Genomic DNA, 26,884 nt, shown 5'->3' with positions numbered 1-26,884 from the left:
ACTTTCACTTTCGAGATTCGCAATCGCATGAACTCTGTTTATACTATAAAGCGGCAGTACTTACCACACATTTTACAAGATCAGATGCTTGTCAGTGGTGCTCAGGATCTGTAAGTCATTCGCCATCATCCTCAGTCATCTCTCCTTTTTTTGATCAGGTAGGGTACAACAAGTGATTTCAAAACGTTTCAGTCGGTTTATTTATATCGTGTATATATTATTTATCTCGTATAAGATGCATTTGTTTGAGTTACGCTACAGTAAAGCACTTCATTATAGTACTATACGGTGATTATCTCTTCAGTGCACGGTGCAAGCAGGACAACAATGCAGAATATTAATAACTATGACTGGCACTGTCATATACATAGCATTATAATGAGAACACTATTATAATAAAACGTTGTGATTTTTTAGTGTTTAGTTGTGTTTCTGCATGTTATTGCATGAAGAACGCGTCCACAAACGCGTTCATGTGCATTCGGGGCATTTTGTGCATATAGCCTATAAGTCGTAATATTAATGTTATGTTATATAAATAACGAACCGTATTCTATGTGAGATATAATGAGTTAAATCCCATTGATTAAAAACCTGCTATCATATGCTTCATTCTACTGGTCATCTTCAGCGCGAGCAGCTCAAAACAGAAATGCAGAACGTTAACTACGATCATATACATAAAATTATAATGAGAGCACTATTGTAAAAACATCTTTTAATCAAAACATAAAACATTATTTACCCCGTTTGTATCTGCAAGGCATCCGTTGCACATTTTCCCTGTGTATTTATGACTGTCGAATGTCTGACTTGACTCTTGGTAATGTATTTTGCCCCGCCCCCAAACATATGATTCGACTATCAGTCGACTATCGGCATGATTCGAAAATTCCAATTCGACTATAAAAATACTTAGTCGGGGACACCCCTACACACACACACACACACACGCACACACACACATACATATATACAGTATATATACACACAATTTCAATAAAATTTAGTATTGTAATTTTACTGTTAAGTTCAAATTAGTTATTAGGAGAGAGTGATGCATCTTTTATATTTTCCATTTCAGTTTTGAGTCTTGCATCTGTAGCCAGCGCATAATATGCTCTGAATGATTAAGCACTTTCGCAGTGGCTGTGGTGTCATAATGGCTTCATCGAACTCAGCATTTATGTGCACTTTCTGAAACTTGAGCAGTAATTACTGGCCAGTCCTCACATGGGAAACTGTCATATCCAGCTCTGACTAGTTCCCTCTTAATGGAAACACACATCACAGCATCCAGAGAGAGAGAAAGAAAGTGTTTGTGTGTGCATTACGTAATGCAGCCATTGTGAGCCCGACAGGACAGTGAGCCCGAGTTCAACATGGAAAATCAGAGGCGCTCTGTGTTCACATTGTTGGAAACAATTCCAGTAAGAAAATGGCACTATAAAAGGAGAAGTGGGGTGGAATGTGGATTTACCACAATCTTAGAGAGCCTTTTTGTGTCCTACACGCACGAGAGGTGAAAAATGCACTTATTCCACTCAGAAATGAGCATATCTGATCTGATCTTCAAAATGAATTGATCTTTAAACATACAGTGAATTGATGCTTTTAAACGAGCCGTCAGATTCAGAGCCTGATAAAAGCCATTTTAAACTTTGTTAATGGCCCTCTGGATATGCATTTACAGATCTTTAACTAGATATAGAGCAGTGGTGGATAGTGAATAACTCGCCTCTGTAGTCAGCATCCAAATTTAACTACAATATCAATTTCAGGTGTATTACAAAAATTATATATTTATTTATTTATTTATTTTACATTTTATCAGTTGTGAAACTGTTTTTGCATTAAATAGTTATTATTTAAATTATTAAATTATTCTTTTTTTTTTGTCCTATAACAAATGTATTTAATCAATGCTTCCATCCCCCTATTTTTTAATGTGCATTTTGGGATAAAAAAAAAACTGCTGGATGGAAACTCCCAGATATGCATAAATTTAAAAAATGTGCATTAAAAACTTACTGTATATGCACTCAACTGAGGGGGATATATTTTTTATCTGCTAAGAAAATATATGCATAGACTATGATGGAAACACATTTACTGAATAAATTCCTCAATACGCATCAAAAAAGTTGTGTGACTTTAAGCAATGGGGCGGCACAACTGGACTTAATAGCGGATCGATCTCATTGCACAGCATCTTAAATGTTGTTTTGGTCATTCTGAAATGCCTGAGGCAAAGGCTGTCATCAAAGTGGATCAGTATGATTACCTCCCAGAGCCATCTTACATGACTGCATTCCCAAACAGCAGGCAACTGCCTCCGTTAGAAGATAACATGACTGCGTTTATTGTGTTTTTCACTTGAGCATTCTGAGGCGCAAGTCGTTTATTAGAAGAAAGAGCCACAGTGGCTTCTCCTACTACTGCAAATGACCTTTTCTTAGACATATTTCGCACCAGTTTATCAGGAAGTTAGGATTTTGTTCTCTTCATTTTGCTGGATGGAAACGGTGCTTTATTCACAAATGATCTAGCCTCACGAACAAGTTACATTCAGAACTTTGGGTGGAAACATAGCTACTTTATCACTACATTTGAATAACAAGCATCCCAGGTCTGTAAAAATGCACCTAGAACAAAAAATCCATGAAGAAATGCCATGATTTTGTTCCTCAAATTCACATTTAGGAAGCTTAATACTTCACATTTGCCACACCACACCATATACTTGCTATAGCAAACTGTGGAGCTGAAAAATTAAAAAACACAAAACTTTACTTAAACTTTACAAGAAAAGAAGGGAAGAAATGTAATTAATAAAAAACATAATATAAGAAACAGTTCCATATCAAAACTCCATCGTATCATTTCATATCCCTGTACCACGGTATTACCACAGTACTTTTTTTGTAAAGCAACGATATATGCTTTATATATAGTATGCCATTTGAGCGACAATTTACCAATTAATAGGCTATATATCAATTAATTTGAACTATATTAAATATAGATAAAATATGCATTTAAATATTTCTATAACTGCTGAACAATAACCTAGCAACCACCAAAAACAGCATAGCAACCATCTAGCAATCCAACAGTAATCACCCAGTACACCACAGCGACCAAGCGACACTCTAACAACATCTTTAGCAACCATTCAGAACACTACAACAAAACTAACAACTCCTTAGCAACCAACCATTACAAATAATTACAAAGAAACAGCAAGTAATATGTTAAATTGAACGTGAAATTTTGAAGTAGAAATACTTAGGCCTAGTATTTTATTGTAAAACATACTTCATGTTTGCTTTATTTTACATCTTTGAAAACTAATTATTTACAGTGTAGTTTGATTAGTTTGAACTATCTACAGGACGTTCTGGTGCTTTGAAGAGGACCATAAACAACAGTAAATACAACTAAAATGGCTCCTGATGAGACGATTATTATTGTTGAACAGACAGTGCTGCAAAGAGCTCTCGGCTCCAGCCAGCTAAAGTTTGATCTGTCCGTTCTTTACGAGGCTCTGCTGGGATGCCGGGGCCCCTGAATGAGGCTTTTGTGTGTGTAATATCAGCACCGGTTGAGTAAACTTCAACCATAAAAATCCTGCTTTCACAATAACTCAGGTTTACGTCTGTTGCCAAGAAACCGATTACCATACTTAGGAGATTAACCTCAAAAAACATCTAAGCACTTGCTGACACTGCGAGTGGTCACTGCTACCAATGCTAGGGTATTCTGGGTAATGGCCAGGGCATTATAATGCGGTTGCTAGGGTGTTTTGGGTGGTTGCTAGGTGGATTTGCTGCATCAAAAGAGTGAATGGGAATTCTAAAATAATAATAATAAATCAATCTGAAAATAACAAGCCATCTCTTTTTAACAAGATTTGCAATTTAAGGTTGCATAGCATGGGATGAGATGCATGCAGAGTTTAATGAGTTACAGTCGTGATAAAACAGAAGGTGCGACAGATCTTTTCTGTCACGTGGAAATGCATGGTCCAGCATACGTTACCAGTTATTATATTTTAATTTGATAATTTTTGTTTATTTAGTTTTAGTAATTTTAGTACGGAAGTGAGAAATGTTACCTTTTTAAATAATTTTTATGTTATTTTATTTTTCAGTTAACAAAAACATTTTTTTTTTTTTTTGGTTTTAGTTTGTTAACTGAAAAATAAAATAACATAAAAATTATTTAAAAAGGTAACATTTCTCACTTCCGTACTAAAATTACTAAAACTAAATAAACAAAAATTATCAAATAAAAAAAAAAAATGAATAAAAAAAATTATAGCCTATACAGGCATATTTTGAAAAATGACAAAAACACACCCACACACACAAAAAAAATAATAATTTTACTAAAAAAATAAAATTAGTTTTCACCAAAAGATCGAGTTATGGCATTTTGATTAAAAATTATGAGCTCCAAAAATGTAACATTTAAACACATGGATGGTTTACAAATGACTCATCAAAACTGAAATAGATTTAATTATTCCTCTTGATATGATCAAAAAAGGAAATTATCCACAGTTTGAAGCATTGCAGTCATGTGATTCTCGTTGTAATCAGTGTAATCTGACTGCTCCATTATCATCAGTAGAAGATTTTATCCCACTGTCCTTACAGAAGTGACTCTGAAGATACAAGCTTTAACATGGCTGATTAATTAGAGGTAATGTGGAAACGTTTGAAAATCCATAGAATTGAGGGGCGACACTAAACGCACAACCCAGCTTCATCAGCTTCCTGCAAGCTCAGTTACGTTTCACAATATCTGTTATGTACACATTTTCCATAACCGCAGAAAACAAAATGTGCTGGATGATCTCGGCCGGGGAACTGCGAGGGGATACATGACCCCTCTTGGAATGTGAAACAGATTACTTTCCAGAAAACTGGAAATTATAATCACTTTAGAGAGCTAGGCAATAAAAATAGACTTAAGGGGTTTAATGACATCATCTGTTTGGAAAGTAAATGCATAAGTGAGAAGCAGAGTTCAGGTTCTTGCTTCTGCACGCTGCTATTGAAATAAGGCTACTCAATGCAATGCTGTTATTGTTAAATATAAGTATTAGATGAAAAAAACTAACTTAAAATAGTTAAATGAAAAGTAGAAATGTTGCACTGATAACTAACTAAAACAAGTTAAGTTACTAAAAATTACTACAAAATTTTTTTTAAAGTTACTATAAACAAATGAAATAAAAATAAAGCTAAATATAGATATTAAAAACAAAACAAAAAATGAAGTCAAACATGTCAAATACATATATTAGGTGACAAAACTAAACTTAAAATAGTTAAATGAAAATTATAAATGTTCCAGTGACAACAAAAAAAATTACTAAAACTAAAATTGAAATAGACCTAAACATAAATATATATATATATTAAAAAAAAAAAAAAAATGAAAAGAAAAAAGTGCAAAATATAAATATTCCTGAAAACTTAAAATAGTTAACTGAAAATCAGAATTGTTGCATTGACAAATAATTGAAATAAATTTAAGTACTAAAATTAGTAAAACTAAAAATAAAGCTAAATATAAATATTAAACAATTACAAAAACATTTACCAAAATTACTAAAACTTTAACTGAATTTAAAGTGAAAACTGTAAATATAAAAAGGCCCATTCAAAATATTAATAAATATAATAATAGTATATAAATAAAATAAAAATGTTTGAAATCAATCTCAGTTTTTATGTGGTCCAATGCAATTTATTAACACTTAAATATGCGACAAACCTTACAGACTTTTTTTTAATAAATGGAAAAGACAACCCTTTTGAATGACTCTTTTATGTCCACAAACACATGCTAGTCTTCACTCAACACTCAGAACATAATCAAAGTTTGATTTCTATTGTTTGCTGATCTTCAAAATTTTGCCGGCTAACGTTTTCCAGCAATAAGGATGTCCTGATTTACTAGAGGAACAGTTCATCATGTTTTCTGTCATCCGTAACACAGTGTACCGAAGGGTTATTCAGTGTCAACAGGCACTTGGGAAAGTACAACCTTGTGGCAGAACTTCCAATTCTCTAAAAAAATGATCATGTGGACAACAAATCTATTACCGTAACCTAACAAAAATCTTCCACTTTGATCAAATTGTGTGGCAATAAATTCTTTCTCAATTAATTTTTTTAGGCCTTTTGATTCTCTGCTATACTGGCAACAAGATTTTAAAAAACTATAGCATTTCTGAGTCACCTTACAAAGTTCAAAAACAGCGCCAAGAAGCATAACAAAAGCCCATGTGTTCGTACCTTTAATGATGATGTTGCTAGAAGCCTCGTTGCGTTCTGCAAATCTTTTGCCTTTGTGAAGCCACTTAATGGTCACAGGGTTGGGAGGACCGACCGCCTCACAGGTCAGTGTGAAGGGAGTGTTTCTCGTGATGTTCACGTCACTCGGCTGTATGATGAAGGTCGGCAGGCCTGGATTTGAGTAAAATGTGGCAAAACATCAAATGTCTAAAATGCATAACCAAAGGTTTGTGTCACCGAGTTGAAGGCTTACTTACCTTCCACCTCTATAATGATGGGATTTGACTCAATGATCTTGTTACTGACACTAAGCCTGCAGTGATATTCTCCAGCATCTGCTCTCTGGACGCTTTTAATGCTGAAAGATGATGTCAAAGGAAATAAATCAAAAATATGATGCATTAAAGAAAAAGGTGGCCAATGATTGAAATAGTGCAGATATAATATACATAGACTGATGCAATTTAATGCAATAGCAACTGCATCGTGCATAACATTGCTGAAATTAAAAAAACCATTAGACTTCATTTAAATTTGATAATTTCACAGACACTTATAACCAAAGCATCTTTTAAACAAACAAAACAAAACACAAGCAACTCGTCAAAGCAGCCGGTAATATTATTGTAGAATAGCATAAAAAATTTATATTGGTATTAATTTTGAGATTTAAATATTAAATAATTTATTTATATTACATTTATTCAAATTAATATATTTTATTATTACTGTTAATTTTATTTTAAAATTGTAATAAAATAATGAAATAAAATAATTTTATTTTAAAATTGTAATAAAATAATGGAATAAAATAATTGTATTAAATAAAATAAATAAAGTGTTCTAAAAGGCGGGGGGTAAATGCCTTTACATAAAATTAAAAAAAAAACTCATGATGGGAGTCGGTAATATTAGTGTAGAAGAGCATAAAAAATTAATATTGGTATTAATTTTGAGATTTAAATATTAAATAATTTATTTATTTATATTAAATTTATTCAAATTAATATATTTTATTATTACTGTTAATTTTATTTTAAAATTGTAATAAAATAATAAAATTAAATAACTTTATTAAATAAAATAAATAAAGTGTTCTAAAAAGGGGGGGGTAGATTGCCTTTACATTAAAAAAAAAAAAAAACTGTCATGATGGGAGCTGGTAATATTAGTGTAGAAGAGCATAAGTGAAAAGAGGAAAACTAATTAATTAATGTATTACTTTTTCTTTTTATTATTAGCAAGCTTTTTCATTTAAAAATGTTAGAGTGTTCAGGCTTCAGTGGTTTTAGTTTCCTTTATATTGACCGAAAAAAAAAAAACCTTGAAAAGGCTGTTGGTAGACTGAACATCTGTTAATCTGTAAAATGGCCAGGTTCAATAATCTCCAAACATATTCAGACAGTTATTAGTCAGTATTGGTCATAATTACCTTATAGTGGACAGCAGGGTGACCGTCCCTTGAGTGTAGACCTCTGTCTGCATGCCATCAGGGATCTCTTTACCGTTCCTAAACCACAGAATATTCAGGTCCTGGTTGACGTCATTGATGTCGATGGAGCAGTTAAATTTGACCTCTGCCCCCTCTGACCGCTGGATTGTGCCCACGGTGGGTTTGAAGCGCAGCTTCTGGATCTCCTCCTGTGACAGATGTACGCTGGGGGCTCGTGCCGGGACAATCAGTGGGTCCGTCTCCTGCGTTGGCCAGGAAGATCGGCCCTGTCTCCCCCAATGAGGCGAACCTCCCTGGTGAACGACAGCGATGGGATGTTTCCAACTGGCAGCTGCTTGAGGAAATTAGTGTTTTTGTAAATATAAGCATGTCATTACTACACTAAACTAATCAATATTTATCTGAATATATAAATAATACATAATATAATATAATATGTAAATAATAAGAATAAGTATTACAATAATAACTTGTAAATAATAACTTAGAATAAATGTAATATTTTTATTATATATTTTATCATTCATATATATCAGGGATGGCTAACTTCCTGGAGGGCCACTGTCCTGCAGAGTTTAGCTCCAACACTAATCAAACACACCTGCCTGTAACTTTCTAATGATCTTGAAGGCATTGATTAGCTTGTTCAGGTGTGTTTGATCAGGGTTGGAGCTAAACTCTGCAGAACAGTGGCCCTCCAGGACCGAAGTTGCCCATCCCTGATAGATATATATATATATATATACATACACAGTTGTGCTCAAAATTATTCATACCCTTGGTAAATATGATCAAAGGCGGCTGTGAAAATAACTCCGCATTATTTGTCCATTTGATCTTTCATTCAGAAATGTAAAAAAAAATCTAACCTTTAATTTAAGCAAAAAAAAAAAAAAAAAAAATGTAAAAGTGGAGGGAAATCACATTATGAAATGAATATTTTTCTCTAGTACACAATGGCCACAATTATTTTTACCCCTAAAAAATTCTTATGATTGAAATATCTCTGAAGTATATTCCCATTCATATTTGCATTTATCATCACACCAGGGTAACTAGGAACATGAAATTATCCAGCCATGGCTTCCTGTTTCACAGGAATATAAATATGAGGGGAAACAAAGCCCAAATTCCCTTAAATCATCCATCACAATGAGAAAAATCAAAGAATGTATTTCTGTTGTGCAGCAAAAGATTAAGTTTCACAAATTAGAAAGTGGCTGTAAGAAAAGAGCTAAAGCATTAAAAATTCCCATTTCCACCATCAGGGCAATAATCAAAAATTTCCAATCAACAGAAAATGTTACAAATTTGCCTGGAAGAGGACGCGAGTCTATTTTGTCTTAAAGCAAGGTGTGGAGGAGAGTTTGAGTGGCTAAAGACTCTCCAAGGACCACAGCTGGAGAATTGCAGAAAGCAATTGAGTCTTGGGGTCAGAAAGCCTCAAAAAAAAAAAAAATTATTAAACAGCACCTACATCACCACATGTTGTTTGGGAGGGACTCAAAAAAACAATTCTGGAAAACACTTTCATCCAAAAACAAACTCCAGCATATTCAGTTATCAGACATGACTGGAACTTCAAATGGGACTGGCTTCTATGGTCAGATGAAACTAAAAAGTGAGCTTTTTAGCAGCAAACACTCAAGATGGGTTTAGTGAACACAGGGATAAAAAGCACCCCATGTGTACAATGAAATATACAAATGTGTTGAAATAAAGAAATGCATAACAAACTAGTTTAAGGAAACAGAGTCTTTCACACTTCCGCAGGTATGAGACATAATCCTTATTATTCTTTTGTTTTTATTCAGCCATTATCAGCCTTTAAACTGGCAATATAACGTTTATCAAGCCACATTGCTTCAATCCCAGGATACATTTACCCAACTATTATCAAAAGTGTTTCTAAATAAATACAACAAAACATTCTTGCGACCTTACGTGAAGTATTATGATAAAATGCATTATGAAGAAGAATTGGACCTGTTCTGCAGCTGCATTAGAGCTAATATTAGCATCATGCTTCATAAGACAATTTATGAGATTAATAGTGCACGTTTACTCAGAACTCACTTCAAACCACCATCAAGTGTTTGTAATAACTTCCTCTTACGATCACATGTGGAATTTGGTCGTTTACTGTTGTTAAAATATGCTATTTATAGCCTTTTATATCGCTGCACAAATTAGCATTTCAGATGTACACATTCTACTCAACAAAATCACTTACAAATATCCTATCGTAATCGTGTGTTTATTATCTAATATAATCTATAGTGGCTGTTATCATGTTTATTTCTGCTGCTCTGCTGAAACTCACGTTGTTTGATGTTACAACCGTCTCTCCGTTCTTATGTTGCCAGGGATACATTTCAAGTATAATACACATTAGTAAAAGGATCTATTTTCACTTTTATTTGTCTATATACACCTTGGGCGGCCGTGGTACATTATAAAAATAGCCCAAAAAACCGCAACCCACGGCTCTGTAATTTTTCCTGCGACTGTATTTTCAAAATAGCCCACTTGTGCCGTTACCCTGGCAACACTGGTTCGCTGTACCCTCATCACACAATGATAGATAACCTTCCGCGCTGCGATGACGGGAAGAAGTTGGGGTCAAACCTTATCAAGCGATTAATTTGCGTTAAAAAAATATTAAAAAAGAGGCAGCCTTACAATATCTTTCTATTTATAGCTTTATTACTATTATTACTATTATTATTTCATCATTACTATTACTAACATTATTATTATTATTATTACTATTTGTCCTCCTCCTGATTCCCCAACCACCCCCCTGTCTCGGATGAATAAGTTTATTATCGTTATTGCTGCTACTATTACTATTATTACTTATCACCTTCCTCATCCTCCATCCTCTAATTTTTGTTATTAATGCTATTATTACTATTATTATTATTATTACTGTTATCATTACTATTGTTTTTTTTGTTTTTTTGTTTTTTGCTATTGTCATGTCTGTTGTACTTTCTTTTATTTATATACTTCCACCCCCAACACCCAGTCACACTTACGCAAACACACACCCACCCACACACACACACACACACACACACACACACACAAATCATGTTGGCTGTCATGTATGTTTTGTTTATATTTGATTTGTTACCTGTAAATAGTATGTTTGTTTGCATAATAATAATAAAAATTTTTTACAAATATTAACGCGTTAAAACTTTTAGATTAATTGCATGCGTTAACGTTGACACCCCTAATATATATATATAAATATACATATATTACATAATAACACATATATAATTTAGCATAGTTATCATTCATATTTTTGCAATGTTTTATTATTTATAGAATTATTATTTATATATTTGCAAAATTTAAAAAAAATAGCATGATGTCATTAACATTGTTTTTCTATACTTCTCTTCACTTTTAAACTTTGACATTAGACAGTATTATTAATAATACAGTATTTATACTATGGTAACACCAAGCATCTTTTGAATTCCCATGTAAATACATACATGTAATCATTGAGTACCACGCTATATCAAGCTATGTTGTTTGTGGTACGGCCACACTACTTTTCACTAAGGGAAATACTTGTTATTTTGACATTTTGTATTGAGTGACTCAGGTCTGGCACGGCTTCAGAAACGCAGTGGAAAACCAGCATCCTGTTCTCCAGGAGCAAAAGGAAATTCTTTCTCTGATGGAATCTGTTATCAAAAGAAGCATACGCAGCTTTTATTGAGAGAGCTTTTCATATATACTACCTCTGGATTCAAGGAACTCGATCAAAAAGCTCTTGCCCACTTGTATTGTCTTAGGCACAATTAAATGATCAGTTGCTGTAGTGTACATCAATGCTTTAGTCATAGCTAGAATGGGACTAACACATGTTTTGCTGCAGTGGCAATTCAATTTTAACACTAATCACTTCCACTTTTTTATTAGAAGATATTATAAACCACTCCAGGTTTTACAGAAAATTCCAAGTCTTATAAAGCAGTTTTCACAATGCCAATGAGCACCGACGAAATTTCAGATACTTAAATGGACACCCAGCATGAAAAATCTATATTTAGTAAATAGATTTCTAAAATAACAGTCATACTAAAATACGGCATAAAACAATATTTAATAAACTTTTTTTCAATGTTTTGCTTAATCGTATCAAAGTGAGTCCAGAATAAAATAATTTTTAATAAATGTAAAAAATTGAAATATTACATCACTAATTTGGGTTTTGACTCACAATCTATCAATTTCTCAAGTTAAACCTATTCACATAGCCTAATAAAATTAAGATTTTATTTTTGACATTTAACAACAAATCCGTCAGCAACAGTACTGTATAACAAACTATTAGGAACATATACTGTGAAATTTCACTTAAGTCTCATGATTTATTGTTATTGACTACAGGAACTAAATAGTCACAGACCAGCACTATTTAGTTTCTAAACCTTTATAAAACTAGGGCAGATTATTATTACAGCACTGTAATCCTCTAAACTTGACAGTGAATTAAACTCCAACAATTTTTAATAATTGTATCACTATCTAAAGCTTGAGTAATGCCATATTAGTAACCTTAAAAAATATTTCACCTCATTAGTATTTAATAGAGCATGCTTAAATATTTCATTAGGTTCTTCCAAGTACATAACAAATCAAACAATTAAAATGAGCTTTTCTATGAAGAAAACAGAAGTTTTGTGTTGACAACTTGATTCCACTTAAAGATCCTGCGCACAAATCCATCCCATAATGACAAAAACAAAGCAAAACCTCTTTAAAGAAAACACAAATCTGATCACACGCACGCGCTTTTAACAGCACTAAGCGAACAATCAACTTATAATATACAAGTCAAAGTAACTTTCGAAGCATGCACAAAAACATCACAGTAACTTTAAGAAACTCGCACATCTTACCAGCTGCGACTCTGACTGACTGTGAAAACAATCCGACGAGCAGCAACACCGCTGAGAAACCTTTGCCTAAGATGAACCCCATAACGCTCTCTTTTCTTTTCCCTTTCGTCTGAGCGTGTCAGATGAGTAAACGCACGAAGCAGAGCATGTGCAGATCAAATAACATCTTTTCTGCTCTGTTCTCTGGGTCATTTAACACACGGAGGAATGCGTCTGTCTCGCGCATTGAAGAGTGCAGCTCACTCCACGGCACGCGCGCTCCCTCGCATGACGTCACACACCAGCAGTCTGGGACGCGCGCTTCTCGCAATTATGAGTATTTTTCTCATTGTAAACATAACATAGAATATATAGGAAATTTATTTGTTTTATCAACAAAATGTTATATTCATAAATGTAAATTTACATAATTTTCTAATTTGTGACTTTTAGTAGGCCTACCTAATTGCAACACTTACAGCTTTTTTTCAACTGCTTACACACATTTCCAAAACTTTGCCTCTTTTTTTCAAAACTTGAAAAACACACAAATCCAAGAATTGCACACAAAATGCAAAATGCCTCACATCTCTTGCAAAATGAAGCACTGCATTCAAAATATCACAAACACATCTCAAAAGCAAACATTTGCAAACACCTTTGCCATGATATTAATTCCTGTAATGTTTTGATTTGCAATAAAATGTGTGTGTGTGTGTGTGTGTATATATATATATATATATATATATATATATATATATATATATATATTAATTCCTGTTAGATTTTTGTGTTACATAGAGAATTGTGTGTTGGTTTTGAAAAAAAGTGTTTTCTGAAATTGAAAACTGAGTCAAAGCCTGAAAATTTGGTGTGTGGTTCTGGTATTTGAGTGTCAGGTTTCAGAAAGTAAAGATGTTGTGTGTAAGCAGTTGAAAAAAACTGTAAAAACAGTAACAACAAAAAGAGTGTCATATTTGTGAAACTGTATAAATGATCTGCTGATACGAGTTACTAACTCTGTATCTTTTGTTTTACTTTTTTTTTTTTTTTAAACATACCCTTTGTTGTCTTCCTGGACGCCTATTATTTCTTTTATGTATACTGTCATCCAATGTTGTATTTAATTATTATAGTTATTCTTGTTTATACCTGCAATAAAAAAGTTCACAAAAAAATGATCGCAATTATATTACCTGATATATATGTCCCTGGACCACAAAACCAGTCATAAGGGTCAATTTTTCGTATGAAAGCTGAATAAATAAACTTTCCATTGATGTATGGTTTGTTAGGATCGGACAATATTTGGCTGAGATACAACTACTTGACAATCTGGAATCTGAGGGTGCAAAAAAATCAAAATATTGAGAAAATCGCCTTTAAAGTTGTTCAAATGAAGTCCTTAGCAATGCATATTAGTAATCAAAAATTAAGTTTTGATATATTTACAGTAGAAAATTTACAAAATATCTTCATGGAACATGATCTTTACTTAATATCCTAATGATTTTTGGCATAAAAGAAAAATCAATAATTTTGACCCATACAATGTATTTTTGGCTATTGTTACAAATATACCCCAGTGACTTAAGACTGGTTTTGTGCTCCTGGGTCACATATGAAGTTTTTTGTTTACTATTCATTAATAATTTTATAATTAATATTCTACCGTTAGGTATTTTGAATGACTAACTGTAGAAAAATACATTTTATTGTACATTTTATTTTATTGTTTGTGTTATTGGACAGTGTTGTTGACATTTTAACTTTTTCCTCCATTTCCTTCATTCAGACTTTATTTAGGCCTAAAAAAAACAATACATGACAAAATGCTGCGCCATAAAAGCGAAAATGAATGAATGAATGAATAAATAAATAAATAAATAACTGACTTGCCTACTAGACAGTGTCAAAATTACGTCGTATAGTTTAGGAATTCAAGTAATAATAAAAGACTACAAACATTTTGCTTGAATTTTATTAGACTTCAAATAGCCTACTACATAGTAACTAAAAAACGACCTTCATTTGTAATGTTTTCAATACAATGTATTTGTCCACAGAGTGGCGCTATTCCATGTTATAGAACAACAGCTCAGACAATCAGACTGAATATGTTCTTAAATTCAAACATCAGCGATAGCAACTAGTTAAGTTATAACTTAGATACATAACTTAAATAAGGTTTTCCACATTAAAAGACCTTAAACTGACAAATTAAACTTTTTACAGCAATTATGTGAAACAATAATCAGGTTGAATTCAGACAACAAAAGGCTAAAATGCTCTTGTAACGTGAAGAGCTTCTGAAAATGACTGATGCTTGCCAATTAAATTCAAGGTAATAATAATTAAAAAAAAAAAGATCTAGAAAGGCCTAGAAGATCTAGATCTTGATGTAGAAATTGTCATATGGCTTGCTGCTTTTTACTCACTAACTATAGCCTTTCTGGGCACTATTTTCTCTCTCAAATGTGTGTTCTGAATTCAATGCACTGAGAGATAAGAGTGAAAATTGGTTGCATTGTCCTCTGAAAAGCATATCATCTTCCCAGATTAGACTGAACAAAGTTCAAGGGCAGAACGCCAAGAAAATAATGGAATTAAATGATGTCTGTTTCCCTAGACTCTTTGCATCTTCAGTCGAGGTGTCAGATGGGGAAAGCTGGACATCCACACGACAGCACGAGGAGCTTTGGAGTTTGCATTGGTGCCGGAGCTGCTTTTGCTTCGGTTGATGTTCTCCGAGCAGTACGTCTTCATTCGGTACAAGTTGGCTTTGCTCTTGCAGCAGCCCATGGAGCTCAGAAGGATGTATGCATCCTTTCTGAAGGCCCTGGTGAAGATGGCGTAGAGGAAAGGGTTTGCACACGAGTTGATGGGGTAGAAAAGCACAAGGAGGATCTTAGAGTTGGTCACCGTGATTAACGGGACTTTGAAGGCCGCAGAGATGGCGAAAAACGAAATGGGCGCCATGCACAGAAAGTCAGTGAAGATCAGCACAGCCATGCGTTTGGCGATCTTGGTGTCGGCGGCGCGTCCGGGGAACTCGGGGTTGCGAACAGCGGTGTAAATGCACACGTAGCAGCCGCAAATCACCAGGAAAGCTCCAACATTGAACAGCAGGAGGAGTATAACGTAAGCCTGGGATAAAGGCGTATCGATGTCCATCGGTAAACACATGCTGACTTTGTTGTAGCTGCTGACGCCCATTAAGGGGAGGAAAGCCATTCCTAGACAAAGCACCCATCCGACAACCATTATTGAAGAAGCGTGCCTCAATCCCAGACGGCGTTCCAGACGGAGAGCGTGTGTGATCGTGTGCCAGCGCTCAACGGTAATGGTAGAGAGCGTATAGATGGATAGTTCGCCGCCGAACACCGACAGAAACCCGGCGATCCCGCATCCCACTCCGGTTTGCCACTCGATAGCGTGCTGACTGTAATGCCCTCGTGTCCTGAGATCCACGCTGGCGATCATGAGCAGATACACGCCGATGCAGAGGTCGGCGAAGGCCAGGTGGCACATGAGGAATTTGGGGACGGTCAGTTTGCAGCGGCTGGTGAATAACACAAGCAGCACCGTCAGGTTGCCGGCGATGGCCAGGATGTTGATGAACCAAATGGCCACACGCAAGAAGCCGAATCCGGCGATGTCCTCGCAGGGGTTGAAAGCGTCGGCCTCGGGGCTGCACTGGAGGGCCGGTCGGGGCTGACATAGGTTCAGCTCGGGGTAATAGAAGTCCATGCTGCCAAAAGTGTCCTCGGCTGATGTGGATCCAGCAATGTCAGATGCAAGAGGACCATCCAGCGTTAGAGAATTATCAGATGGACTGAAAATGAACACAGGGAGAAAACGGTCAATGTCACAGCATGGTGAAAAATACTATGCAATGCCTAATGCCTAAGTAGTTGTACTGTATAGATGGGGTTATCATTGTTAAATAGAGCCAAAACCATAACAACATTTCCGCTACAGTGCTTAAAAAAAAAAAAAAAAAAAAGTTAACTTCAAATTATTATATTTCAGCTATTTGCCAAGGCAACATATTTAATTTCAGCTAACTGCCAAAGTAACGTTCCTCATTTTTATTTAGTTTACTAAAATAACTAAAACAGAAATAAAAATGAATTAACACTCTAGACATATTTAAAACAAAAACTAATAAAATGACAAAAAAAAAGTTAAAAAAAATATTAATAAAACTATAATTGTATATTAATGATACTAAAATAACACTGAAAGGTTCTCATGTCATTTTTAGAGTTATGAAACTTGCGAGAGTTTAATTAATTAATCTATTATTTATTTATTATTGATATACATCAAGAGTAAAGAGCTTTATCGATTGCGTATCCTAGATAATCAGAATCTGATTTAAATAAAATATTAAAAACTTTGCTAAGTACTAAAATAACTCAAATTACAACTTAAAAATGTATAAAAACTTAATGGAGTTTTTAGAAAGTTGTTTTTAGAATTTTCTGAAACATATGAAGCACATTGTAACAGGTTTCATTTAAAAAGATTTACTGACTGTAATAAAAATAGGAAAAAGGTGAATAAGTCTTGTATTATAATCAGCAGAAAAACTGCCAAAAACAATAATTCCTGTCTTCCTCTGAGCCAGATCACAACTATTTGTTCAATACTCAGCCCATTTTCACATGTGTGAATGATTTTGTCTAATCATGATTGCCACTTTTTCCACTCCTTTGCAGATTTAAAGTTAAATTATAGATTTTCTTTTTGACATTGAAACTTTTGACATTTGACTGCTTTTGTTATTTTTCGTAAGTGAAGCTGATATATATACATACATACAAATATATATATATATATATATATACAGTATATGGGGTTGGACAATGAAACTGAAACACCTGGTTTTAGACCACAATAATTTATTAGTATGGTGTAGGGCCTCCTTTTGCAGCCAATACAGCATTAATTCGTCTGGGGAATGACAGATACAAGCCCTTTGAGCCATTCCTCTTGCAGAACAGTGGCCAGGTCACTATGTGATGCTGGTGGAGGAAAACATTTCCTGACTCGCTCCTCCAAAACACCCCAAAGTGGCTCAATAATATTCAGATCTGGTGACTGTGCAGGCCATGGAAGATGTTCAACTCCACTTTCATGTTCAAACCACTCTGTCACCAGTCTTGCTGTGTGTATTGGTGCATTATCATCCTGATACACGGCACCACCTTCAGGGTACAATGCTTGAACCACTGGGTGCACATGGCCCTCCAGAATGGTTCGGTAGTCCTTGGCCCATCTAGCACCAGTATTGGGCCTAAGGAATGCCCAAACCATCACTGATCCACCCCCATGCATGCAACAGTCCGGGTGGTAAGCTTCTTTGGGGCTTCTCCACACCGTAACTCTCCCGGATGTGGGAAAGACAGTGAAGGTGGACCCATCAGAGAACAATACATGTTTCACATTGTCCACAGCCCAAGATTTCTGTTGCTGGCAAAATTAAACCTGACGTTTTGGTGGAAACAGGAGAGTTGAGGTGCACATTTAATTCTGCAGTGAGTTGGGCAGCTGTAGTTTTATGTTTTTTGGATACAATCCGGGTTAGCACCTGGACATCCCTTTCAGACAGCTTCCTCTTGTGTCGACAGTTACTCCTGTTGGATGTGGTTCATCCTTCATGGCGGTATGCTGACATTACCCTGGATACCGTGGCTCTCGAATCTCAATACACCACAAAGACTTGCTTTCCTGGTCACAGATGCTCCAGCGAGACTGATGCACCTCTTTTGAACTCTGATATGTCTGTTGTGTGCATTGCAATATTTTATGTACAGCTGTGCTATTGCTCTGCTAATTTAACCTTCACACTCTGCTCTTACTGGTGGAATGTGCAATCAGTGAAGACTGGCCACCAGGCTGCACAAATATAGCTATATTGGCCAGTGTTTCAGTTTCATTGTCCATCCCTTGTATGTATGTCTATATATATATATATATATATTTTTTTTTTTTTTTTTTGTGCAATCGAAGTGTGCTACACACAGGTGAGTGGGCCTGTACAAACCACCTGTAGTAGCACACTCTCCTCTATGCGCACTAGTCACTTTTCACACACACTGCTGTGGGTACACAAATCCCACAAAAAGACTCAGTAATATATGTATGTTTACATAAAAATGATATAAATACTGTCTTCGGACATCAATGTACCGTCACAAGCTGCAAGGTTTAATTTGAATTTGTCTGTGCATGTTTTTTTTTCTCCCAAAGATTCTGTGCCCATTGACTGGCATTATATTACTGACAGACTGCAACGGTTTGAGTTAAAAATCTTTGTTTGTGTTCTACTGAAGAAACAAAGTCACCTACATCTTGGATGCCCCGGGGGTAAGCAGATAAACATCACATTTTCATTTTTGGGTGAACTATCCCTTTAAGACTGGTTTTGTCGTCCAGGGTCACATATATTTAATTTGAACATGTTTCATGTTTATTTTGTGAAAAAACTGTACGTGATGGAACTCAGCATCAAATTAAAGTAATATTAAATATTTGGCCTTTAAAGTAATATTAGGCCTGTTTTGCAAATTAGCAGATTTCCTTTTTTCAGTCAGAAAACAAAACTTTAGTCGTACTTAGCTGGCGAATTGTTGTCACCACAGTATGATGATCCATTTCCTAATGCAGTGATAACAGATCCCTCCCTATATAAGAATGAGAAAAATATTACAGACATAATGAAAGCTAGGACACAAAGGCATTGAATTATGCTGACGATCCTGTGCTTTGGATTTGAACAGTGAATCATAATATCAAAAATAAATGTCGGGCACTCTTATTGGAGCTCTATTTTTAATCTCATTAGGTTTTTCTGGCATGCTAGTGATGCTCTTATTCAAAATGACAATCAATAAGATGAAAGTATATTTTATTTGTGTTTGATATGCATGTTGACCTGTCGGAGTCCCAGCTGAGCAGAACGCAGCAGTGGCTGGGATACGTGAGCTGCGCTTCTCTCAGGCTCTTCAGTCCCTTCAGTGGAGGAAGCCTCTTCAGAGCGAACGCTGAGCGAGCCACCAGCATCAGCACCGACTCCAGACCACGAGAGGGCAGCGTCTCCAGTGCTGTCGAGGACACATCCCTGGTGGTGAACAACAGAGAGTGAAATACTGCATTAACAAGAGTAGTGCCGTGTCCCAAAAAAAAAAGTGATTGTGATTGTGTATATCTCACAATTCTGACTTTTTCTCTCAGAATTGCAGGTTTACATCTTGGAATTCTGAGTTTATATTTAGCAATTCTGACTTTTTTTTATTGTTAATATCCAAATATCCCTTTCAAGGAAAGTCTGTTCACTCGGCCGCCATATTTGCAACTCCTCCAGGCAGCTCAAACAAGACCAAGTCCCATTCATAAGTAACAGGAGTGAACCGTCTTTGTAATTTTTACCTTGCAAGTTAACATCTCTAAATTTTAACATCAATTTTTTTTCTCTCACAATTGCAGGTTTATATCTTCAAATTCTGAGTTTATATATCACAATTCTTTTGTTGTTTTTTTCTTCTTTCAATTTTAAGTTTATATCTCAGTTCTTATTTCATATCTCACAATTATGGCATTTTTCTCCCAATTCTGAGTTAAAGTAACAATTCAGATTTTTTTCTCAGAATTACAAGTTTATATCTCATAATTCTGAGTTCATGCTGAGTTTATGGAATTTAGCAATTCAGAATTTATTTCGCAGTTCTGACTTTTTTCTCAGAATTGCAAGTTTCAACTGCTTACACCCATTTTCAAAACTTTGCCTCTTTATTTCAAAACTTTACACACAAATCCAAGAATTAAACACAAAATGCAAAATGCCTCACATCTCTTTCAAAATGAAGCACTGCATTCAAAATATAACAAACACACCTCAAAAGCACACCGTAAAAAATCAAATTGACAAAATGTTGGAATGGCAAAAATATTTAAGTTGAGCTAATTTTATTGCTTGGCATTAGTTGAGAGGACATATTATATTAAGTCTACACAAATGTATTTGAAAAATATTGAATGAATGGTTATTTTCAAATCCAGTCAACAATTAGCTATGCTAATGTTGACTCAACTAATAAAAACACGTGCACGTGCACTATAAAATTTCAGTAAAGGTTGAGCCAACTAAAAAATAACAAATCAGGGAACACTTTGAAGTCAGAAATTGACTGAACCTAAAATTTCTGTTGAACTAGTTACTTAATACATTTACATTTACGCATTTAGCAGACGCTTTTATCCAAAGCGACTTACATTGCATTCAAGTTACAGTTTTTACATTTTATCAGCTCTTGCTTTCCCTGGGAATCGAACCCATGATCTTGGCGTTGCTAGCGCCATGCTCTACTATTTGAGCTACAGGAAAGCTTAATAATTAGTTGAAACCGCTTGAAAAATTTTTACACTGCAAACATTTGTCTTATGTTGCAAACACCTTTGGCATAATATTATATTTTTGTATATACACACACAGTTATTCAAAACCTAAAGCTCTTCTTTCATAGGACCTTTGGCCTATTTATAGGCCTATTCTAAAGCCATGATTGGTTGGTGTTAAGTAAAGCAATGAGTGTTGCACATGTGAGGAGTTAATGTAAGGCACTGATGTATTAGTGTAGCATTTTGATTGGTTGTGTTTGAAAAAGGAATTAAAGATACTTCCTGTTGGATTTTTGTGTCTTAGAGAATTGTGTGTTGTGTTTTGCAAAAAGTGTTTTATGTAATTGAAAACTGTATGGTTTTGCAGATTTGGTGTGTGGATCTGGTTTTTGATTGTCAGGTTTCAGAAATTGTGACAAGTAAAGATTTTGTGTGTAAGCAGTGGAAAAAAAACTGTAAGCATGTACTCTTCCCATCATCAGTGAATGACATACGTTGAATGCATAAATGTGATTTTAGGACCCCCGATGGAAGCTGATCAGACCCGCTTCTTTGTGCTCCTACAGCAATCAATCACACCTAAACCAGCCAATCAAGGTCTTCAGGTTTTCTTGAAAGTTAATAGCAGGTGTGGTAAAACTCTGGTCTAGAGCACAATCTCTAGTCATTCACACTGACATCTGATAAGACCCGACACAAAGCGCTCAAGAGGAATGGTGAAATGAGCTCTTGACCGTGAATTTGCAAGAGAAAAGGAAAGTAGTCTTGGCACCAGCGTCATATCACTTACAGCACAGTAGGGCCAAAAGCTCCTTTGAAAGCGTCTTCATGAATCACATGCAGATGTTTGTTGTTCTTTAATACCCTAAAACACAAACCGATTATTTTGTGATTTTACACTGATGGTGTTGGATTCATCTGTTTTCACTCAGAGATTGCTAGTAAATCTCATAAATAATTACAAAGAAACACATTGAATTAAATGTGAAATTTTGAAGTGGAAAGGCTGAAATAGTATTTTTTACAATAATCTTTTGTTTACAACAAAAATTTGTTTTTGCTGTGAACAGCACAAAACTGTAGATGAATAACATCACTAAAGCAGAATTGAATGGAGATTGGTGTATTCATAATTTGTAAATATTTACAGTTTGTCTGTTTTAGTTCCATTGAAGGCGTGGCTTTCTATTTCTTGAAATCCATTATTAAAGAGATTCCTGAAAAGAGAAAGAGAGAGAAGAAAGTTAATAAGCATATAATTCTTTGGTTTAAAAACTGTTGCCTAACACAACACAGATTATATATATTTCTGTCATGACACCTCTTGGAGTGATTTGTATGGTAATGTACATGACAATCTTACTGAGACTTGCTACTGCCAATACATCCACAACATGCTGCTGTGAGCATGTAAGAAATACTGCTGCTGCACATATGACACATGAAATAACCCCCCTATAGCATACATGAATCACCTCATCTGCGCCACCTAGAGTTTCATGCCAGAACTTTGTGTGCATATATATATATATATATATATGTGTGTGTGTGTGTGTGTGTGTATATGCTTTAGGAAGTGTTTCTGATTAAAAGCATTGCTATCTTGTTTGCATACAGATACAGAGATTGAAGGCTGAATGACTTTATGTAGACTAAGCAAAGATTTGATTAACAGCACTATCATTTAGGAAACGGACAATTATTTCACTGCATCAGGATTGCAAACCCATAAAACAGATTTTGCTCTTTCTTGGTTTGTGCAATATACTTTAAAACACCAATTTAATACTCCTGGTTTTGCTTAACTTGTTTATCATAGGGGTCATATCAAGGGGAGTCCATCCAAGAAGAGCATTATTGAAACCAAAAATGCAAAACCTAACAAGTTCATTTCAAACAAGAGCATAAACCGACTGTTTCTTTCTGTCTGATTTTTATAGTTTGCGAAGCGATTGTTTTATGGGTCTGTCACAACGGGATGCAAAGAGGCTGTTATTAAGAGGCAGTTACAAACTGAACTTGATCAAAAAGCAAATCCACAACTCATGAATAACAGCAGCACAGCACTGTATTTCATTTCAAAAGGGCTTTTTATGTAGTCGATTTTAAGGCACAGTAGCAAAATGGATCATTTATTTTTTAGGGTCAGAGAGAGTATAGAAAATAATCATACAAAGACAAAATGAAAACCCCTTTAACATGAATTTATATTAGGTTACTAATTCGCCACTGAAAAAGCCATATCGGTCAATTAATAATGTCAATATTGAGTGGAACGCATCCTTTTCAGTGTCTATGGCAACAGAAAATTTTATGAAATATTTTTGCAATTTAGAATGGCTGGTTTCTATTTGAATACATATTAAATTTTAATTTATTCCTTTAATGCAAGCTGAATATTCAGCATCATTACTCCAGTCTTCAGTGTCACATGATCCCACAGAAATCATTCTAATATGCTGATTTGCTGCTCAAGAAACATTTCTGATAATGATTAATGTTGAAAACAGTTGTACTGCTTCATATTATTTGTGAAGACCGCATTTATTTGAAACAGAAATCTTTTGTAACATTATAAAAGTCATTATTGACACTTTTGATTAATTTAATACATCCTTGCTGAATAAAAGTATTAATTACTATGCAAAAAATGTTACTGGTATATTATTGATATTGTAAACTGAGATACTTACATTGTGGTGTATTCACTCGTCATTCCGATGAAAGCATTTGGTGGGACTGACCGCAGGTTAAGATTATCACAAATATACCTAAATAAGAACAAAGCACTTTAGTAATCGAAACAATAAGCCCTTTTCCAAAAGTCTCTGAATCTAATACACCTGTGCTCTTCTCAGTAGTGCTCTCTGACTCACAGCTCTCACAGAGTGTGTTTATCTCTAGATCTTTCATAACACTCCATTATTACTCCAGCATGAGAAAGATAAGAGACGATAGCATGCCTGCATTACAGCTTCACAATTACTTTCTATCATTCGTTCTCACTCACCACATCTCTCACACAGACCAGTGAAATAACAGCCACAGGTTAAAACTCACAGAATGAAATCGGACTCAAGGGAGAAGATGGAGGTCAGGTCAGGGAATACATTTATGCCTGTGTTGGAAATGCTCCTGTAGACATAAAAATCAATAGGATTTTGGTTTTGACCAGTGAAAGAAAAACATTTTGCAACTTAGAGATACTGCATTCAGAATAGAATTAAAGTCATCATAGGATAGATAGATAGATAGATCTAAGTAGTTTTTTCTCAGTATTATTGATTTTATTACAAAGCAAATGGATGATGTAGAAATTTTAACAGCAGAGATCTTAATAAAGAGAGATTAGCAATGTCTCAATATCTGGGTTCATATTAAAATGAAATCAATATCATCGTTAATATCAATAAGAATGTAATTTCTGTAGACAGAGCTTGAAGATGAAATGCTCACAGATATCTCAGCTTGGGAAGGTGGTTAAATGCCCGCTTGCGGATGTGAACGAGGTTCCGTGTGTTCTGGATTGAGCTGTGACACAAATTCTTGCATGAAAAATCACAAACAGATGACACAATTCTGTATAAAGACTCTGTCAGAGAACTTTCTGTTCCAGTCTGTTATAATTACGACAAGTAATTAAATACAGTCATTAAATTATCCATGAATCACTTTCATTAATGTTCCTTGAGTGGTTCCTTACATCTCTGAGACATTCAGAAGGTTGTTGAATGCTTCCGTCTCTATGGTTTCCACTGATATGCTCTGGGCGATTTCGCTGGATCAAAAAATAAAACAAAAACAAGAACAGATGCTGAAACTGAAACTGAATAAATGAATTGTGAACGATCAGAACACGAACATAGAAAGTACAAGTTAAATCTAGATTCATGTTGAATTCATGTATATTTTTGTATGTTTGATTCATTTTAAATATACAATATCTATGCACTGACAGCAGCTAAAGCATGAAACCAGTTGCAAATAGAATTGGTTTCTGAAATATCAGGACACTCATTTTGTAAATTCTGGAGAAACTTTGAGAATTTTTTTTAAATGCCTGTTTGTGAATTATCAGAATATTTCTGCACAGTTTTTATAAATCACTGAACTGAATGAAATTGTTAAATTAAGTAAATGCACAAATTAAATAAATGTGATGCTGTTTAAACATATTTAATGCCATTTATATCATTTATTATGAGTACAATAAAATCAACCTATATGAATTTAATATTCCATAAACTAAACTCGCAACAAACTCTTTTTTTAAGCGATCTATGCATGGATTGTATTTATCAGCATTGAATTCAGAGGGGTCAGGTCTGTAAGATTTTTTTTTGTTATCAACTTTTTATTTATTTTCACACACAACATCATAACATAACATCCATTCAAAACAACAGACATATAATCAATACTTTAAAAGTCCGGTCAAAACGTAGAGAGAGGGAGGGAAAAAAAACAAAAAGCAAAACAAGTCATTCCTTTATATAGTCAAGTATGTTAAAGGAAAAACTCTGCCAAGCATCAATAGTAGAAGGCTTGGCCCCATTAATTTGCACAGTTGTACATTCACAAGTCACTATTTTCAGGAGGCTATGGATCCAATAAGTTTTTCCACACATGTGCGGTGCAAACCAGTTCTGTATTATTGTCTTCGTCGCAGCTGTAAAACCAGCAAACAACATTCTCTTTTGTATTAAGCTTATACAGAGACCAGAATCATCAAGAAGACACAAACTTGGGTTAGCAAAGCAATCAATTTGTAGTAAGGAGGATAAAACCAGGTTTACATGTGTCCATAGATTAATGACAATAGGACACTCCCAATACATATGAAGAAAAGTACCTGATGATGCAGTATTACATATATGGCAGTTAAAATTTGGTTGTAGTTTCATTTTGAATCTTTTGTAAGGAGTCATGTATGCTCTATGAATGACTTTGAAGTGAATAAGACGATGAGCCAAGTTTTTAGATGTTAAACTGGTCGTTAAGTCTCGACCTTACTGATTGGAGTGTTTTTGAAGCTGCTGCCACCAATCTGTACGAGCTCACAGAGACTGTAACTTCATATATCAGTTACTGTGAGGATATATGCATTCCCACCAGGACTTATGTAACATTCAACAATGATAAGCCATGGTTTACAGCAAAACTCAGACACCTCCGTCAGGCCAAAGAAGATGCTTACAGGAATGGGAACAGAGTCTTGTACAATCAGGCCAGGAACACAATGAATAAGGAGATTAGAGTGACTAAAAGGAGCTTCGCTAAAACCCTGGAAGATCAATTAACTTCCAATGACTCCGCTTCAGTGTGGAAAGGCCTGAAAGCCATCACACAGGACACCATCCCCCAGCACCGAGGTGAATCAACAACTTGCTGAGGACCTGAATGAGTTTTACTGTAGATTTGAAACCCCCCACACCTGTCCTGACCATCTCTCTACACAACCGTTAAAAACACCTCCAGCAACCCCCCTCTCCCCCACTCCTGTACTTCAGATCAGTGAAGAAGATGTGCGCCAGGTCTTAAGGAAGAACAAGAGAAGGAAGGCGCCAGGCCCAGACGGTGTGACACCAGCCTGTCTGAAAACCTGTGCTGACCAGCTGGCCACCATCTTCACACAGATCTTCAACAGATCTCTGGAGTTGTGTGAAGTCCCTGCCTGCTTCAAACGCTCCACCATCATCCCTGTTCCAAAGAAACCCAAGATAACCTGACTTAATGACTACAGACCTGTGGCTCTAATGTCTGTCATCATGAAGTCTTTTGAAAAACTGGTTCTGGTTTATCTGAAG

General features: G+C 35.0%; 2 protein-coding genes across 3 annotated transcripts in view; both read right to left on the bottom strand.

Moving 5' to 3' along the window:
* Positions 1–12,963, bottom strand: part of mertka (c-mer proto-oncogene tyrosine kinase a) — a 36,206-nt gene extending 23,243 nt beyond the window's left edge. The window contains exons 1-4 of one of the 2 annotated variants that reach the window (XM_058795235.1): positions 12,693–12,963; positions 7,744–8,098; positions 6,569–6,669; positions 6,312–6,482 (exon numbers count right to left, since the gene is read on the bottom strand). In XM_058795235.1, the coding sequence (XP_058651218.1) occupies positions 6,312–6,482; positions 6,569–6,669; positions 7,744–8,098; positions 12,693–12,774 (709 nt within the window). In that variant the 5' untranslated portion in view covers positions 12,775–12,963. The remainder of the gene's footprint in view (positions 1–6,311; positions 6,483–6,568; positions 6,670–7,743; positions 8,099–12,692) is intronic. The other variant, XM_058795236.1, reaches the window with a different exon arrangement.
* Positions 12,964–14,650: 1,687 nt separating this feature from the next.
* lhcgr (luteinizing hormone/choriogonadotropin receptor) overlaps positions 14,651–26,884 on the bottom strand; it is a 31,744-nt gene continuing 19,510 nt past the window's right edge. Inside the window, 11 exon segments of the mRNA XM_058796648.1 lie at positions 14,651–16,068; positions 16,070–16,109; positions 16,112–16,506; positions 19,295–19,363; positions 19,615–19,800; positions 21,868–21,942; positions 22,226–22,294; positions 23,771–23,848; positions 24,138–24,212; positions 24,534–24,608; positions 24,781–24,855. Coding sequence (XP_058652631.1) covers positions 15,297–16,068; positions 16,070–16,109; positions 16,112–16,506; positions 19,295–19,363; positions 19,615–19,800; positions 21,868–21,942; positions 22,226–22,294; positions 23,771–23,848; positions 24,138–24,212; positions 24,534–24,608; positions 24,781–24,855 — 1,909 coding nt within the window. The 3' untranslated portion in view covers positions 14,651–15,296.

The sequence above is a fragment of the Onychostoma macrolepis genome, chromosome 13 (assembly GCF_012432095.1).
Source record: "Onychostoma macrolepis isolate SWU-2019 chromosome 13, ASM1243209v1, whole genome shotgun sequence".
Classification (NCBI taxonomy): Eukaryota; Metazoa; Chordata; class Actinopteri; order Cypriniformes; family Cyprinidae; genus Onychostoma; species Onychostoma macrolepis.
The sequence above is the reverse complement of the archived record's forward strand: the minus strand, read 5'-3'. Positions and strand labels throughout refer to the sequence as shown.